The sequence below is a fragment of the Lycorma delicatula genome, chromosome 5, assembly GCF_047948215.1.
Source record: "Lycorma delicatula isolate Av1 chromosome 5, ASM4794821v1, whole genome shotgun sequence".
Lineage (NCBI taxonomy): Eukaryota > Metazoa > Arthropoda > Insecta > Hemiptera > Fulgoridae > Lycorma > Lycorma delicatula.
Window position 1 is genome coordinate 100287681 of NC_134459.1, and position 17449 is coordinate 100305129.

A 17449-nucleotide genomic window follows, 5' to 3' on the forward strand; every position below is an offset into this window, starting at 1 on the left:
AATCTCGCAGACCCAACAATCATTTCAAAGAATTAGTCACTTTTTGATTGTTTTCTTCAGTTCAAACTGTTATTGATGGATCTGGCAGTGGATCATCTTCAATGCTCTTTCTATCATCAGGAAATCTTGCGTACCTTTTGAAAATTGTTTTTGGCTCATTGCCTACCACTCATTGTACTACCATAAACAGTCTGAATCATTTCAGAAGTTTCTTTAGCACTGTTACCTAACTTATAACAAAATTTAATTTTAGCGTGGTGTTCCATTGTTATTTTTTTGATGACACTCGAAATGTAATGTCACGTGTTTTGTCATTACAACTAAACAAAAGATGCTAGCACCTTGATGTTTTTTGTTTTGTGAAAAAAAGCTCATATGTTATCATATAACGAACATATTCATTTGGAGATTGTGATTCTAGTTACATGAAGAGTCAGTCAGTCACCTTTTTCCATTGGACAGATTTCATATATGTATAATTATTATTATTATTATTTATTATCTTCTATGACCACATAAGATCACTGTAGTCAGTCCATTATCCAATTCTTTTTGGTAGGACTGTTTAGGCCTTGCTGTCCTCCCAGTACTTTCTCATACATTCCAATCTTGTGCCCTTTCTAGTGTTAAAAATTTTCCTGTTGTGAGTGTGAGGTGAGTGGTTTTGTTCTTGATTTTCTTGTTTAATTTTATCTTGTCTGCGATGTCTTTGTTGGTGTAAGGCCAGTTTCCTTCAGATCCTCTCTTATTTCTGTGATCCATCTGCATTCTGTCTTGGTCTTTTTTGAGTCAAGATTGTATTGTACTAGCTGTTTTAGAAGTCTTGAATCTTGCATCCTCATGATATGTCCAAAGAATCTTAGTCTCCTCTTATGAGTGATGAATTCTAACTCTTTCTACATGACTTTGTTGGACAGAATCCACTACTGCTCGTCTTCCTGGTACTTTTTATTGATGCAGGTTCTTCCAATTCTACTTCTAAATTTCTGTAATCTGTCTGACTTTGTTCATTCAGAAGTCTTTCTGCTGCGTAAGTGGCTTCTGGTTTTATAACTGTGTTGTAGTATCTTATTTTTGCGTATATTGATAGGCATTTTTTATTGTAAGGGTCAATCCATTTGAAGTGACCCAAGGGGTGGCTGTTTGATCAATTAAAAAAAACTGAAACTTACCCACTTGTTTCCTACATGTGTTAGGACCTTAAAACTATTTTTTTTAAGCAGTTTACCTGTGGCAGCCATTTTTGTGATAGTAAGGGTTTACGGAAAAATCGTAATTTAATATTTTCTCAGATAAAAGATTGGTCCAGTGGTTTATTTACTGATTTTTCTTCTTTCTATGAGGAAATTACCAATGAAGATGAACATGAAAAACTGTGAAATTTCACTTTTCGTAATTCTTCTCAAGAGATGGCATACACAATTTCAATTACTTTTTATATATTAGAAGTAGTTTTACCATAAATAATATTAATGGTGACATACTTATCCCTAAATTTTTATGAATTAATTATAATTTTTTTAAAAACTCAGATTTTGGATTCAAATAACTCTAATGGGCTGGTGATAAAAATCTCAAATTTGCACCACATACATTGTTTTTGTAGATGGTTATGACAAATAAAAAAGTTTCTTGTATATTGTATTAATAAAAAAGTTATAGCCACTAAAAAATCTGGAAAATCCTGTTAAAAGCAATACCATTTTGACTGTAAATAAGTGCTCCAAGGAGGTTTCTTGTCTTCTTGGCACTTTAATATTTTTATTCTTATTATTATAGTTGGAATAGAATTGTTTAAACTATTCAACTGCAGTGTTGATATTATAATAGGCGCTTGAAGTCATTTCCAGTTATCAGGAAAATTCATGTTGCAACATGCTCATTTATGCTTGTTGCAGACTGGTCAATCTGACATTACCTCACTGACCTGTTTGTATATTTACAGAGTGTCTCAAATTTCATCCTGTGTTTGGAAGTGTTTATTAAATAAATAAATAAGTTTTACTTAATAATATTATATTTGCAAAATTAGTAATTCATTTTCAAGTAATTTCACATAAAACAATGTATGGTACAGTGCCAGAAGAACTCATTAAAATTTGTTAATTTAGTGATGAAAACCAACAACTTATTTTTTTACTTGTTAATTCAGATATCACTGATGTTTGTAAAATCATGAAAACTATTTTTGTCAAAATTGAGTCACCTGTATGGACAGTTCTTTGCGACCCTTTGAGAACTCATAAAAAACAGTTAAGAAAAACTTAAGACAAATAACATTTAGAGCAAGCTCTTAAAGAACACATTTTTCCAAATTTAAATTTAGTTCCCGGAAAGTCTCTATGTTAACTGTTTCAAAAGTAATTTTTCTCAACAGAAAAAATACATGAATGCGATGACCAAGGGCAATCCATTGCCCCACATCACAATATTGAACAATTGAATGCTGCTTGCAGCATTTTGAGTATATCACCTCCATCAAAATTGAAAACATTAAGCACGGATCAAAAGCCATCAGCATTAAAATTTAAAATAGATAAATTATCTGTGCTACAAAGACAAGCTGTTTCGTTGAAGAATAAAATAATTAAAATTTTGCTACAATTTATTTTTTCTTCGATAGTGTTTACAAAAATAAAAATGAATTCTTGAAAAAAGCTGTAGGCTACTCATTGAAATTTTAGTTTGGATAAATTTTACAAGCATTTTTGAATCAAAATTGTATTAGATTACTGGCAATGGTTAAGTTGTATTAAATTAGGACCTATCATTAGTTATTAAAAAAAAAAACTATTTTGTAAGTATTGAAAACGTCAACTTCAACATCATAGGGGTTAATTATAAACAATGTAAAGTGCAAAGAAGACAAGAAACCCTCTTGGAGCATGTATTTAGCGAGTTAAAATGGTATCGCTTTTAACAGGTTTTTCATGATTTTTGAGAGGTTATATAACTTCTTTATTAGTACAATACACAAGAAACTTTTTTATTTATCAAACATCTACAAAAGCACTGCAAGTTGTGCAAATTTAAGATTTCTATCACCAGCCCCATCAGAGTTATTTGAAGCCAAAATTTGAATTTTTTTAAAAAGATTAGTTTTCAAAAATTCATATTAATTTAGGGGTAAGTATATCATCATCATTAATGTTATTTATGGTAAAACTACTAACATATACATACATACATACAAAAAAAATAATTAAAACTGTGTATGCCATTCCTGCCTCTTGAAAAAATTACTAAAGGTGAAATTTCACAGTTTTTCATGTTCCAACTTTATTGGTAATTTTCTCATAGAAAGAAGAGACTTAGGTAAATAAACCACTGAACCAATCTTTTACCCTGAGAAAATATAATTAAATTGCTTTTTATTTCATCCTTCCAGGACCAATAGTTTTTTAGTTATGATTTTTTCCGTAAACTCTTATAATCACAAAAATAGGTGTGCGCACTGTAACAAAAATGGCTGCCATAGGTAAACTGCTTAAATAAAAAATGCAAAAAAAAGTAGATTTAAGGTCCCCAAGGTCCTGAAACAAGTAGGTGAGTTTCAGTTTTTTTGCAGTTGGTCAAGCAACCAGCTTATGTTTTTTGGAACACATTAAATGTATTCTCATAAATAAGGTGTGTATGTGTGTGTAGGGGGCACAATAAAACTAGTATTTTTACACGAATAATATGGTCAGCCTTTTTTGTTTTTTCTTAATATAAATATTTGTAACCAACCAACAATAAAGTAAAAGTATATATTTTTTCTAACCAATAATCTAATCTCATAGATTTTTAATAAAAATTCATTAAAACAATAAACTTTTTTTTAAATTAAAAATTAGTGATTAAAATTTAACACTGGAATGAAAATACTTGATTATAGAGAAGAGATTAGACTACACAGGGTTGTATTTTGCAGTATGTTTTACTGTCCATTATTGGCTTGGTTGTTACATAAAGATGAAAGTTTATAATTGAAAAGTTAATGTAGTGGTTTATGTGACAGATTAATAACCTTGTTGTTGAATTTTTTTTTCTTCTTTTAATAGGTTTTTTTGCGATTGTGGTGCGGGTACACTAAGCAATCAATGCCAACTACAAGGCGAGCCAACTCAGGATACAGACACCCTTTATGATTCAGCTGCTCCTATGGAATCGCACACACTTATGGTAAATTAAGTGATCTCCTCCTGCGTCTTGTGTCCTCCCTAACCCACTTCGCTCCATCAGTAGCAGCCTAAAATTTGAAAGTATATATACATATATAAATAATTAATTTAATATAATGTTGTAATTTTATTAGTTTTTGTATATATATTTATATATTTTTTGATGTGATGTGTTTCTACACTTTAAAATAAATAAATAGGCATAACAAGAATATAAGATTATATTATAATATGTTGTAGTAACTTTTTAATGAAACATTTAATGATAATTTTTGTGAAGAAGAACGCAAAGATTTAAATTAACAAATAGTCAAAAAAAAAGTGTTTTAGGAAGAATTTTGTGATGAAAAACATTTTTTCTTTTTTCATTTGTGGTAATTGTGGATGTTCACCTCTTCCCCGGTGATATTTTTTTGTGGTTTATATATATATATATATATATATATATGTGTATAGAAAATATATATATATAAAATCTTAGTCCAATTGTGCAGTTGAATAATTTTTTTATTTGGCCATTTTTATTTTATTTTATTATGAATGTATATACACTTTTTTGTATCTGTTACAATTTTCAGTCAGTTAAAATTGTTCTGTTTGTTTTTTTGGCTTAAACATTTAAGCTACTTGCACAAAATAACTGTTATTATTATTGTCATGAACTCTGCTGTATTTAAATTACAAATTATTTAGAATTATATTTATTACTAATTTATTCAACCCACGCACTGTTTATGCCTCATTTATATATATATATATATATAAAACTATAAATAAATATATGGGTAAGATTGTCTTTCTTATTTCAGTATAAATATATGTATGTGATGATGTCATTTGTGCTTCACTGTCACTGTTTTCCAAGTTTTGTAAATAATATAATAAATAAATGAACAGTAATTAATTATTAATGTAATATGATGATGATAATCGGCTTTGTGTAATACTTTTTAAGAATAATGTGAAGAATTGGATCAAGACTTAAGATAAAGAAGATATGTGTGGACATATACTGATTATTAATAAAACTATACTGGCAGCATAAAATGTACATTGTGTAATATATTATTATATAATATTGTTTTGTGTGTGTGAAGGGGAAGGAACGGTGTTTTTGCGATGATTTCCCCAAGTGCCATATATAAAAATATATTTGACGATTGACTTAATAATAATTGTATTATTATGATTTATGATGAATTGAAAACTAAAAAAAGGAAAAAATAGAACTGATTTGATTGAATGGTTGTGATAACAAAAAAAATGAAAATGTGTAAAATAAAATAAAGAAGTAAATTTTGCTCCGTTTAATTTTACTACAGTTTATTAATTATTATTATTATTATTATAATTATTATTGTATAATCATAAGATATGATTGATTGATCGGTTGATCGATCTTTAACTGTTTCTTCCATTTATTAGAGAATCATTACATTCATTACATGAGTCGATTGTTGAAGTAATCAGTCTCCTCCATTTAAGTTGCTAAATTAAAATTAGATGTTAAACATATTTGACTTGTTTGTTAGAACAAATAAATCATTTTATTATTATTTACATTACTAGTTTTCCTGTGAATAAAATTAATTTAATATTGATTAATTAAAGTTTAGTATTAAGGCAACTATGTTGCTTGTATAATTCTATAAATAATAAATTACAAAAAATATATATAATATAATTATGTATGTATTTATAGATGTATGTATGTATATTGATATATGCCCCTCCACAGTTTTTATTAATTAAGCAGTATGTGCTATTATTATATACATTATTTTTATATGACTTCTATTGTGTGGTTGTATTTTTTTAAGTCTGGTTTATTAATTGTTAGTGTTATCAAATTGTTGATGTTTTATTATTATTGCTATTATTATTATTATTATTATTATTATTATGTCTTTTAGGCCTTAATCAGTATTCATTTTTTCTTATTTTATTATTTATAATTAAATATAATCAATTTTTTTTATACAGTTGACAATAAAAAATTTAATCCAATTTTTTTTCCCCTTAAAAGTTACAGTTTTATTAGGAATGTATTTACAATGTTTGTATATAATTTATCTTGAGTTTATTAATTATAATGTACAGACGCTGTAGCGTAGTATTATTTTTTTTTGCAAGGTAGTCATGTAGTCAAGCTGTTATCTATGAAAGCAATCTGCTTAAAAATGCATCTTTCTATCTTGCTTAGTCACTATGTGGTTTAGTTCACTTATTCTAGTCTGAGTTGTTTTTGTTTTCTTTATAATGGTGCATTAATGTTAAAGTTAAAATTTTGTTTCTAAATTGCTTACAGAATTTTTGAGAAGTACCAATTGTTTTGGTTCTAATTATTATTTTTTTATTTTTAAAAATTGTGCATGTTTTTGTTTAATATTTATAATTGTTTTATAAAGTCTTTGAATGGCATTATATACTGTTTAGTAAAAATAGTAAAGAAACAGGTAAATCTGTCATTACTTAAAAGAGTAATTTTGCAATAAAAATATTAAATACCATCTAGTGATTAAATGTGAAACTAAGAATCTGTAAAAAAAAAAATGTCAGATCCATTGTAAGTAAAGTTTAATTGTGTTTATTTTTTCAAAATATTACATGGTGATGATAATACAGATAAATATTGCCTATAAAATCTTAGTAGTCCTTTTTTCAAGGAAACTCTTTTAATTTGTATTTTTTACTGAATGATTTTTTTTAACATTCACAAAGGTGAGAGGATTGGATTTTAACTGCTAGTATTATAATTAAATCGCTAAAGAACTCATTATTGTCATTTGAATACTCTTTATCTTTAATAATAGCAGTGATTTCTGAATCATTTTACAATTTGAATGTAAATTTCACTTTGTATCACATATTAGAAACATGTTTTGTAATTAATTGTCATATGTATGCTGTTTTACAATTTTAAAAAATCTGAATTAATATAAGCTACCATTTTGGATGAGGAATGAATAAATAATGGAACTAAATAGCACACACTTAACTTTCAACTGGTGATTAATAGATTATTAATTAATTGCTGGCTACTATGCTTGTCAAGTAGATCGTCACATTTTTGCAGTGAGATTTTTTTAATGACCTATATTAAAAAATTATCAGAAAAAATTAATACTTTTTATCTGTTAATTTTAGAACAATAATATTTCAATTAATAAATAAAACAAAAGTTATGGTCTTAGCAAAAGATGTATTCCTACATATCAGAAACCCATTAAAGGAGTGCATAAGTACACATCTCAGAACCATTGTTAATGACCAGTGGGATAATTCTGAGAAATGAAGTCTAGAATTGGAAATCCAAGAATTTATTCACAGAATGGAAAAACTATTTAAAGGCCATGAGTTAACATTGACCAAAAAAATGCGACTTCATTGCTATGTTTTGTGTATTATGGTGTTGAAACGTGGAAACTGAAAGGGTCGCTCAGAAAAAGATTAAAGCCTTTGAAATGTAGCCGTATCGAAGGATACCAAGGTCGCATTGTGTCACAAGCGCAGAAATCCTTCACAGTATGAAAGAGAATAGAGAACTGTTTGAGCACTGTGAATACAAGAAAGCTCCATTACCTAGGTCACGTTATGAGAAATAGAAGCCGATTTCACCTACTGCAGGGAAAGATACCTGAAAAGAAAGGTGTCTGTAGGAGACGAATCTCTGAGACTAGACCTGCAAGACATCTGCAGAGTTTTTCCATGCAACTCACAATAGAGGTAGCATAGTCAATGTAGTTGCCAACCAGATTGGCAACCACTGTGCCCAGGGACAGAAAGAAGAAGAATACTTCACTTTAAGTCAGAAATCAGCTTGCATCATTAAATAATAGTTGCACAATTTTTTATATTATACTCTATACTTGACCTTATTTTAACATGTTATTGAAAATAATATATAAATTTAACTGTGGGTTCTATTGTCTAAAATTCATTTCTGTATTTAACAAGCTTTGTTGTAATCTTTTCTTTATACATCTCAATTTATTTTTCTTAAAGATGAAATAAAACATTGAAGCAGTAGTCCCGATTTACTCATCATCTGTATTATATCATATCTCCATGATCAGTCTCAGAAAGCTCATTGTTTACAAATTTACAATTTTCAGAATATCACTTCATAAACCTCTGTTGTAAACACAGGAATAACATCATGAAAATTGATTGCATAATACATAGTTCAGAATAACATTCATACTGAAAATGGTGCAAATATTATTGTAAAAATATATATATATATAAAATGTAAATGCTCTGTTAGTTGAAAAATATCTTGATTGATTCGTTTAGTTTAACGTAATTCAGTTTTAATACGCTTTGTTTTTTGAGCTTTACAGTCATTACCTTAATCCATTATTGTAATTACCACATATATTTCCATTGCAATACACATAGGTCAGAAATATATTTTTTTTTTTTTAGCAAGTGTGAGATAGCAAATGTATTACTATTTTTAAAAATCTCAATATCACTAGCACATTTGAAAATTTGAAAGTTTACATACCTCAAATATAATATTATATTTTTGTTGTTTTTGGGTATATTTAAACAATTTTTCTTCTTGTTCTGGTTAGTTTTTTTTTGTTTCGATTAGTTTAAAACAGTGGACAATATACAGTATTATTCATCATTTATATTATAACAAATTTACTTGACAGCACATTTTGTGGAATCAGAAATTACATCTGGACATCCAGTATTCCTTTAATTACCTTTTACAGTGCATAATTTATGGTTGAAGTTTGGGTTGCCAGTAAGTCATCATGCAATCACTCTTCTAACAACACTATCTTTCACTTTTGTGAAGCGGCCAACAAAAGAAAGATTTATTGAATTGTATTGAAATATTTTTTCAATATGGTTAAAAAGCTGATATCCATTAATTTATTATCTTGCCTCTTTTAAAAGCATAAAAATATTGTTTATATAAACATTTATCTCTCTATAATGGTATTGAGTTTTTTGTTACTATAACAATCTTTCCATTCTAGAAACAACTGGATAAGAAAACATTGTTCAAATTTATGAACCATTAAATATATTGTGGTCATAATTTATAATACTGAAAGTAATAATTGTATAGTTCAGCTTTCTGTAATTAATAAAATAGTTTTGATAATAAAAAGAATAATAAGATAGAAGTTTTGCTATCTACTAAATGATATGTATTGCATTTTCTGGATTTTATTTTCATTAAGCAGAAGATATTTAGATTGGATTATATTAGTAATTTAAAGTGGGCATAAAATCGGTTTTTGTATATTTCAGGTTAGTAAGTTACTGGTTTTGTTAAAAAATTTAGCATTACATTCCAACATAATGACTAAGTTAGATAGACCGGTACAATTTATCTTGCATAACTAATGGTCGCTGTCCTGTCATTGACAGTTGAAATCTTGAATCGAGACACTTATTTTTAAGTTCAGATATTTTGTTATCCATCATTTTTTGTTTTACTGCTTTATAAAAAATATGTTAAATTGTAATTAATCAGTAATCATCTCTATTTTCAATGACTGTCTTAGAAGTTATTTTATTCTTGCCATTTCTGTTTGTAAAAAAAAAAAAAAAAAAAAAAAAAAAAACCTAGAGATTATGTATATTAAATGTATTATGAAGAGTACAATTAAACAGTTTTTTATACTGTTTATGAATTGTGATAAAATTTTTAATTTACACAGTTGTCAATATAAGCAAGTTTTGAAAATATAAAAAAAAAAATTGTTTTATCTTCCATAAGTAGTTGACTGTTCATAATGTTTCTTATGAATAAGATTTAAAAAAAAGGTTATAGTATATTTTTTATTGGTCAAAAAATTAAAAAAAAAAAATTTATGTTAGAGCAGTATATTCAAATAAAAAGTTGATATTATTTATGTGTAAATATTAATTGTGAATTCCTGCAGTAGAATTTTTAGTATAATTTAGAATGTTGTTAAAATAGTACCTTATTATTTTCTTTTATACAAAAAAATTCTAAAAATCTGATGATATTTCAGGTAAAAGTGGTGTTTGTTACATGTTACATATTCAGTACACTCTATAACTCCTATTGATATCTCCTTTTGGTTTTATTTTTAATTGATTTTATAAAAAAAGAAAATTCATAACTTCTATAAAAAATATTAGAAATGAAAATGTTAAATTTATAAATGTTAATGTTAAAATTATTTTACTTTGGGGTTTAAATACTTATATTTTCTTGAAAATTATGAAAAATTAATGTTCTGGTGTTCAGTAATTAGATTATTACTTCCAATTTAAACTTGATTTTTTGTTGTAGCTTGATTTACTTAATATTCCATAAATACAGTTAGATATAAACGTATTCTAAAGAAGATAATTCACTGTTTTCAAGAAATTTGTAAATATATTCATCAGCCAGAACTCATCTTCCCTGTAATAATTTGTTTGTTATTATGATCTTGGATATGCTCATAAATATGTATCTTAAAAAGGAAAAGGTGGATGAATGAGTGAAGTGATGGTGAAAAAAATTATAAATACTTGATGGAAAATGAACCAGACACTAAAGTTGGTCTTTAAAGAGGACTTGAATTTCTTACTTATAAAAATTAAGAAATTTATAAAGTTATTTTTATAAAACAACCATCTGTTTATTATAAGTTGCCAAATTTCTTATTAAATTAAACAATTATTTCAAAGAAAAATTATGTTTTTTATAAAAAAAAATTGCCCAGTCATTCCAGTACTTGCTTAATTGATTATAAAATTCTTATTGATAAACTATATTTTAGAAAAAAAGTTTTTTTATGTAAAGCATACAAACTAGTATTCATATTAATTATGTAATCTAAATTTTATTAAAAACATTGTTATTTCACCAATAATTAGATTTATATTTTTGGAAGGGTGAAAACTTCTAATATATAACTTAGCTCACTAGATATACTTACATTGTGCAACTAAAATTAGCTATCAGGCTTGTCATTTCCACAAATTTAGGTAATTTACTAATTTAGTTTGTACTACATGAACGCAACAAAGAAAACAGAAAGAAAAAAAGAAACAGATTTTTAGTAGTTGATTATGAAAGAAGCTGTGCGATCTTCCTTTACTGGTTATTATTCAAGCTAGTCCCATATCATTAAATTTATTACATAGGACTTTTTTAATGGGTTACTATGTGCTGTTCAAGAGAGTTATATTTTAGCTGTTTTTTAGTTTTATCTTCAGTTGATAATTGCCCTCACCTAATTCACTAATATATTTGCAGTTTCTTCTCTAGCTCAGTCTTCTTAATATTGGCTTCTTTGTTTCTTCTAAAAATTTATGTTCTGATATCCGGTTTATGGTTAGTTTAGTTTTTATTAAGTTTGTTAAGACATTCCCAGAACCATTGTGATTGAATTTTATTAGTGGTGCTAGTATTTTAATATTTTTTTCATAAAAAAAATAATTGAATTTTATTAAAACATTTTTCTCTAACTTAGTTTGTAATAATAAAAATTTTTCTATAAAAATGCTGCAGCACATTGATCTAATTTCTATGGAATGTATCCTAGGTCCCTGTCTGTACTCGTACCTCCATCCAGAAAATTTCATGTAATTCATTGAATAAACCGTTAATGTCTGAGAATAACCTAACTCAATAGAGCACAAAGGAAGAATTACATGCAAGAAAATACACTCCTTCAAAACGACTAAAAAAAGTATCTCTATAAGTGAAAGCAGAAACAGCAATTTATAAAGTAATTTGACTGTAAGGGAGGATAAAATACCTTTGAATGTCACCAAGCATAGCTATTCAGATGGTCCCATCTCATTTTCCAACTGTGTGTGAGCAATAGTCTAAGAACAAAATAAAATCAGGGAATACAAGGACCTTTAGATATCTGTCAAGGAGGAAATTGTACCTCTTCACGTATTAAACTGCAACAAAATTTTATCTTAAGGAATTTGATTTAATTGAAAAGCCTAATTTAGGAATTTATTATCCTTGATCACAGCAGTTCACTTCTTCGTACAGAGCTTAGATTGATCCCCCCCCCCCCCCCAATTTAGTAGAATGACTCAAAAATTTGTGTATGAGAAAGGCTTTGAAGTTGAGGTAGCAGCATCATCTTGGCTAATCCTACCATAATTCTTAAAAGAATTTAACAAAAATCATTTTTACAAGTTATTATTTATTGGTTTTTGGCTTGATGTGTATCAAATCATTTAATTATTTCACTTATGGGTAAAGACAAGATTTTTTTACACAATTCATTATTTTTACTAATATATTATTATTCTCTCATGAAGTAGAAGAGAAAGAAAAAGCAAAATATTGATATGTACTACAAAATGAAAGTATAATGTGTGATAAATAGACATTGTTTTTATAAAAAGTTATTTTGAGAAGTCTTGTTAATTTTTGATGTTCATAATTTTAAGTACAAATTAATTTAGGTTACCTACACTAAATATCAGTTTCATTATTATTAGTTATTCTGTAGGTCAGCCTTTAATTAATTTATTATTTTGAAATTTTTTTATTGTTATTACAATAAACAAATTGATCCATTATTAAAGTTGAACTTTTGTAGATTATGTTCAGTTAAAAAATTAAAAAATGAGTTTAACATTTTCATTTTTAACTTTCAACCTGTTGTTTAAACCCAGTTGTACACTGAAATCTAATTAATTTGAAACTTCTATAATTATTATTGTTTCCTCCTCTGTTTTTTTTTCCAGTAAAATTTTCAGAGTTAGGCATAATTCTAAATACATCATACAGTACTGATCTTCAAGTAAATTCTTATTCTTTTTCCCTCCCCAAAAGCGTATGGAAATTATTATGTGTATAGTATTAATTTAAAATAATGTATACTAAACTACAGTTACAGTATTAATTTATTGTACTAGTTATTTATAACAAAAAAAAAATAATAGTTTGTAACATCAAGTACTTAAAACAGTTTTTATAAAATCGGTTATTGTACTAATTTACTTTTTTGTTTTATTTATTAATTTACTTTTATCTTTATTTTATATATATATATATATATAAATAATATAAATTGCTAAAATAAGATTTATATTTTGTTTTAAAACTATATTGAAAATTTTGAATCCTAATTCAAGCAATTGGATGCCAGTATCTTTTGCAGTGACAAAATACATTGTTGGGCATCATTCTTTGATTGACATAAAAGAAATTGTTTCCTAAATGTGTAATTTTAATTTTCAGTGATTTGTTAATTGTACTGATTTTTTAAGTTTCAATTTTCAAGCGTTTGGTGTACTTCATTTTATATTATAGATCTTATATTAAAGGTAATGAAATGTATTTGCTAACCACCTACCCTGTTCTATTTTGATTCCTTACTCTCATAAGGTACATTACCACAAATCATTTTGTAAGAATATCTTTGAAAAATAAAAACAGTACTAGTTCACTTGTTGCTTTTATCAAATGCATTAAACTAATATTTCAGTGTTGTATCACTGCAGTTTTATTACATGCCAAAAATTACTTGATTAGGCTAGGAACCCGATGGAATATAATCTAAAATTTTTTTAAATAAGCCTTACTTGTAATAAGAAAATGTTATGTACAGGTTGTGGCAGCATAATTTGCTGATTTGAATTAGGCAGCAGGAAGGGTTGTTTGGCCATTAGAGGGTGCAGATGATCTCAACAGGTAGGTCAGGAAGTTTTTTCCCTTTCACTTCAGTACCGAAAATGCGGGGGATGCAGTGCGCGTTTGCCGTAGAGGCTTTCTAATGGTCACTTGATCGTTGCTACGCAGCAAACATTCCACACACATTTCAAGATTGACACCCGAGCTCATATTCCTGGTCTGCAGTCAATTGTTAAGTTTGCAAACACATTCAGGAGAACTGGCAGTGTTGAAAAGAGAAGATCAGGGGAACGGTCTGTGAGATCACCCCAAAACATTGAAGTGGTAAGACAGTCTTTTCTGCAATCTCCTCAGCACTTGGCACATAAGCATGCATCTGTCCTTTTGTTTTCCAAGACAGAATGTTTGAGACAAAATGGATGTTTGGTTTCAGCAGGATGGAGCCATGGTACACACGGCACAAACTGCAATGTGTGTTTTGCAGGAAAACTTCCCTGGATGCCTGATCTCTTTGAGGGGCGATCTTCAGTGGCCCACATGCTCACCCGATTTAGCCTCTTGTGGCTATTTTTATGGAGGTATCTTAAATCCCTCATGTACACACTGATCATCCAAGGACCCTTGCTGAATTGAAGGACAATATTCGCCAAGCAATAGCGAATATACCTCTTGCTGTGCTTGGAAGAATCTACCAATGCTTCCGAATTATGGTAAACCAGTGTTATCACCAATGGGGAGTGCCATTGTTGGGTACAATTTTCAAAACTGTGGAAATGTAAATTTCCAATTTAGTGGCATGTGGTGAAAAAACAATTACAATACCTATAACATCTTTATTTTATTGACCCTTCAAATCAGCAAATTATTCTGCTGCACCTTGTACATGCAGCTTTATCACAAATTGACTGTACTGAAATGGTATTGCTTTGGCGATCAGTGCAGCTCCAATCATATGAGTTGTTACTGTATGCAAATGCATTCATTTTTTATGATAATAAATTATGTTATTTAATTGAATTATTTTTAGTTGTTTAATATTAATTAATTTTTCATTTACTCTGAAAACCACAGTATAATATTTCATAACAGAAATATTCTGTACCTCTTTGGTTCTATTATTTATTGTTAATAATATTTAGTTAACTAAATAAAATGAAACTAGAAGTATAAAACTTGATTATGAGATTTTTTGAAACATCAACGTACGGAAGTACAACAGATTTTGAAGGCTTATGTTTGGAATAGATGTTTATTTTATAAAATTCATTAAAAAAAATGATTTAGAAAGCATAAGTATTTTTTGGATTGACAGCATAAAATTATCCTTAAATCTGTCTGTTATTATAGTTTGATTACTACAAAATACATTATGATGTTTTTTGTTTTTTTTTTAATGGTAACTATTTGATTAGAGGTATTTGCGTAAGATTTTCTATGCTTATGTTAAAATATATGACATCACATTATTTATTTAGTTAGATATTATTTACAATAACTGTTATTCTAGTAATATTTATTAATATACTTTAATTTTTTTAAATCATAATTTTGTTTTGTTAGCCTTTATATCACCAATCGGTATGTATAATAGGTAATATTTATACATAAAGTGGCCAATTTAGTATTATACAGACATAAATGATGTAGACATGGATACCATTTTTTTTTTTTTTATAAATATTTTATGATCACATTTCATTATTAACATCAGATGTAGATAAAATTCAGTGTGATAGAGTAAATCTGTTGAACTGGAAGATTGTGAAAATTGGCAATTGTTGCTTTCTGGTTACTCATACACTACTTTTTTTCTGCAACACGTCTTCTTTTTTTTAACGCATAAAATTGTATTTTTGGTTATGTAATTAAGATTTAGCTTTAAAGATTAGATTCATAGCATTTTAACGAAAGATGCTTTTATTCTTTTAAGAAATAATTGTTTTTTTTTAATCTGTAGTTTTTAAATATGAAGCCGTTGCTATACTTAAATTATTGCTGTATATTATACATTATTTTTGAAAGTAAATTAAATTAAAACTGCTAAATATTCAAGAAACTGTAATATTATAGCTTTTAAGAGATTAAGATTAAGACAAAAGCTTTAACGTACAAAAAATACATGCAAATTATTCATTTACTAAAGTGAAGCCATTGTATATACCTATGTGCTGAAATTTATAAGTTTAATTATAAGATTTGTCATTCTTTGATTCACTCAATGTTAAATGAAGATTAATGTAGTTATCCTACATTTGCTTTTTATTCTTTTATTTGACTAGTAGGTTCTTGTACCTTCCTAACCAGTTTTTATGTGGTGGTGGTTGGTTAGTAAACTCCAAAGAGTAATGATATTCATTTAAAAATAATTATAACTTCTCTTTGAATTAAACTCTGCCTCATTCGATCAGTAGGCATAGAGTTCAACTCTTGGCAAGGATTTGAATGTATTTCTCTTACCATTTCACTAAAATACATTTGTAATTGCATATCCAAGATCATGATTGTGAAAACAAAAGCATTACTTGAACAGTGAAAAGGACTTAAATAATTAGTTAATAGTTACATTGTACATTCATCTTTATCATATTTTTGAAGATAAACAGTTGTGCTTATTTAATAGATAATTAAACAAACTGGTATCAGTTCAGAAATGCTAACTGAAAGTTATTTTTAAGTTCTTGTTTTGTGTATATATATATATAAATATATTTTAATGTAGCTTTTTATCTAAAATAATTTTTTCATATGTGTGTATATAATTATGTACATATATGTATAAGATGTGTAGCATTGAGATTATTTCATAATAAAAATTCAAAGTATTGTAAGTACTTATTTCATTTATAATTCATAAATTTTATTTCATGAATCAGTTTGATAATCCCACCTATATTATTATAAATTAAAAAGCCAACATATTTAGTTTTTCTCATAGACATTATATTTAGTAATTGTTAATTGCCTACCTGTTATCTGTTTAGTAGTGTCACTTTGCATCTACATATATTGTTTGAAGTCATTTGTAGTTTATTCTTTTTTTCATGTTTCTGATAGATATTAATAGGTAGAAATAGGTAACTATCAATTTCAATTTATTTAATAGCTCTGAAAGTAAATTAATTTCAGGTGAATACACTGCATATAAATAAATTTAATGAACATTTTTGTTAATATTTAAACTTGAAATGTGGGATTAAAAATTATTAAATATTTTCTGTATAATTATATATCTTTTTTCTCCTAGTTAACATTTTTCAGACTACTGGCATAGCTCATAGTAAGTCATTTTCCTACAGAGCACTCAACAGTGTTTTCAGTCACCATAGCTAAATTCCAATCTTAATTCATAGGTAGTATATCATTTTCATTCTCAGTTATGACACTAGGGGTGTATCCAAATCAGGTTCTTAACAAAGAAGCATGTCTTTCATTTCAGGTTAGTTACTTGTGATGTAATGGATGAATCTTGTTTAGCCTTGAATAAATGTAGGGTATTCTCTGATCAATGTGAGCTACATTCTTAGTTATAACATGCTTTTTTCCTTATTTGTAAAATTCAAGTAATTCAACTTCCAAATGTAACAATTTTTTTTTTTAATTATGACCCAAGAATTCTTATAATAAAGAAAAACACATCAATTAAAGCTTTATCCTTGATAAAAGACAAAAATAAACCTCACTTTACTGTGATTTA

General features: G+C 27.2%; 1 protein-coding gene across 2 annotated transcripts in view; it reads left to right on the top strand.

The window, feature by feature from the left end:
• The window catches only part of FBXO11 (F-box protein 11), a 78613-nt gene that overhangs the window by 47263 nt on the left and 13901 nt on the right, over positions 1 to 17449 (top strand). The window contains exons 12-13 of one of the 2 annotated variants that reach the window (XM_075366753.1): positions 4044 to 4244; positions 4973 to 5708. In XM_075366753.1, coding sequence (XP_075222868.1) covers positions 4044 to 4173 — 130 coding nt within the window. In that variant the 3' untranslated portion in view covers positions 4174 to 4244; positions 4973 to 5708. Of the gene's footprint in view, positions 1 to 4043; positions 4245 to 4972; positions 5709 to 17449 lie in introns of those variants that run through there. The other variant, XM_075366751.1, reaches the window with a different exon arrangement.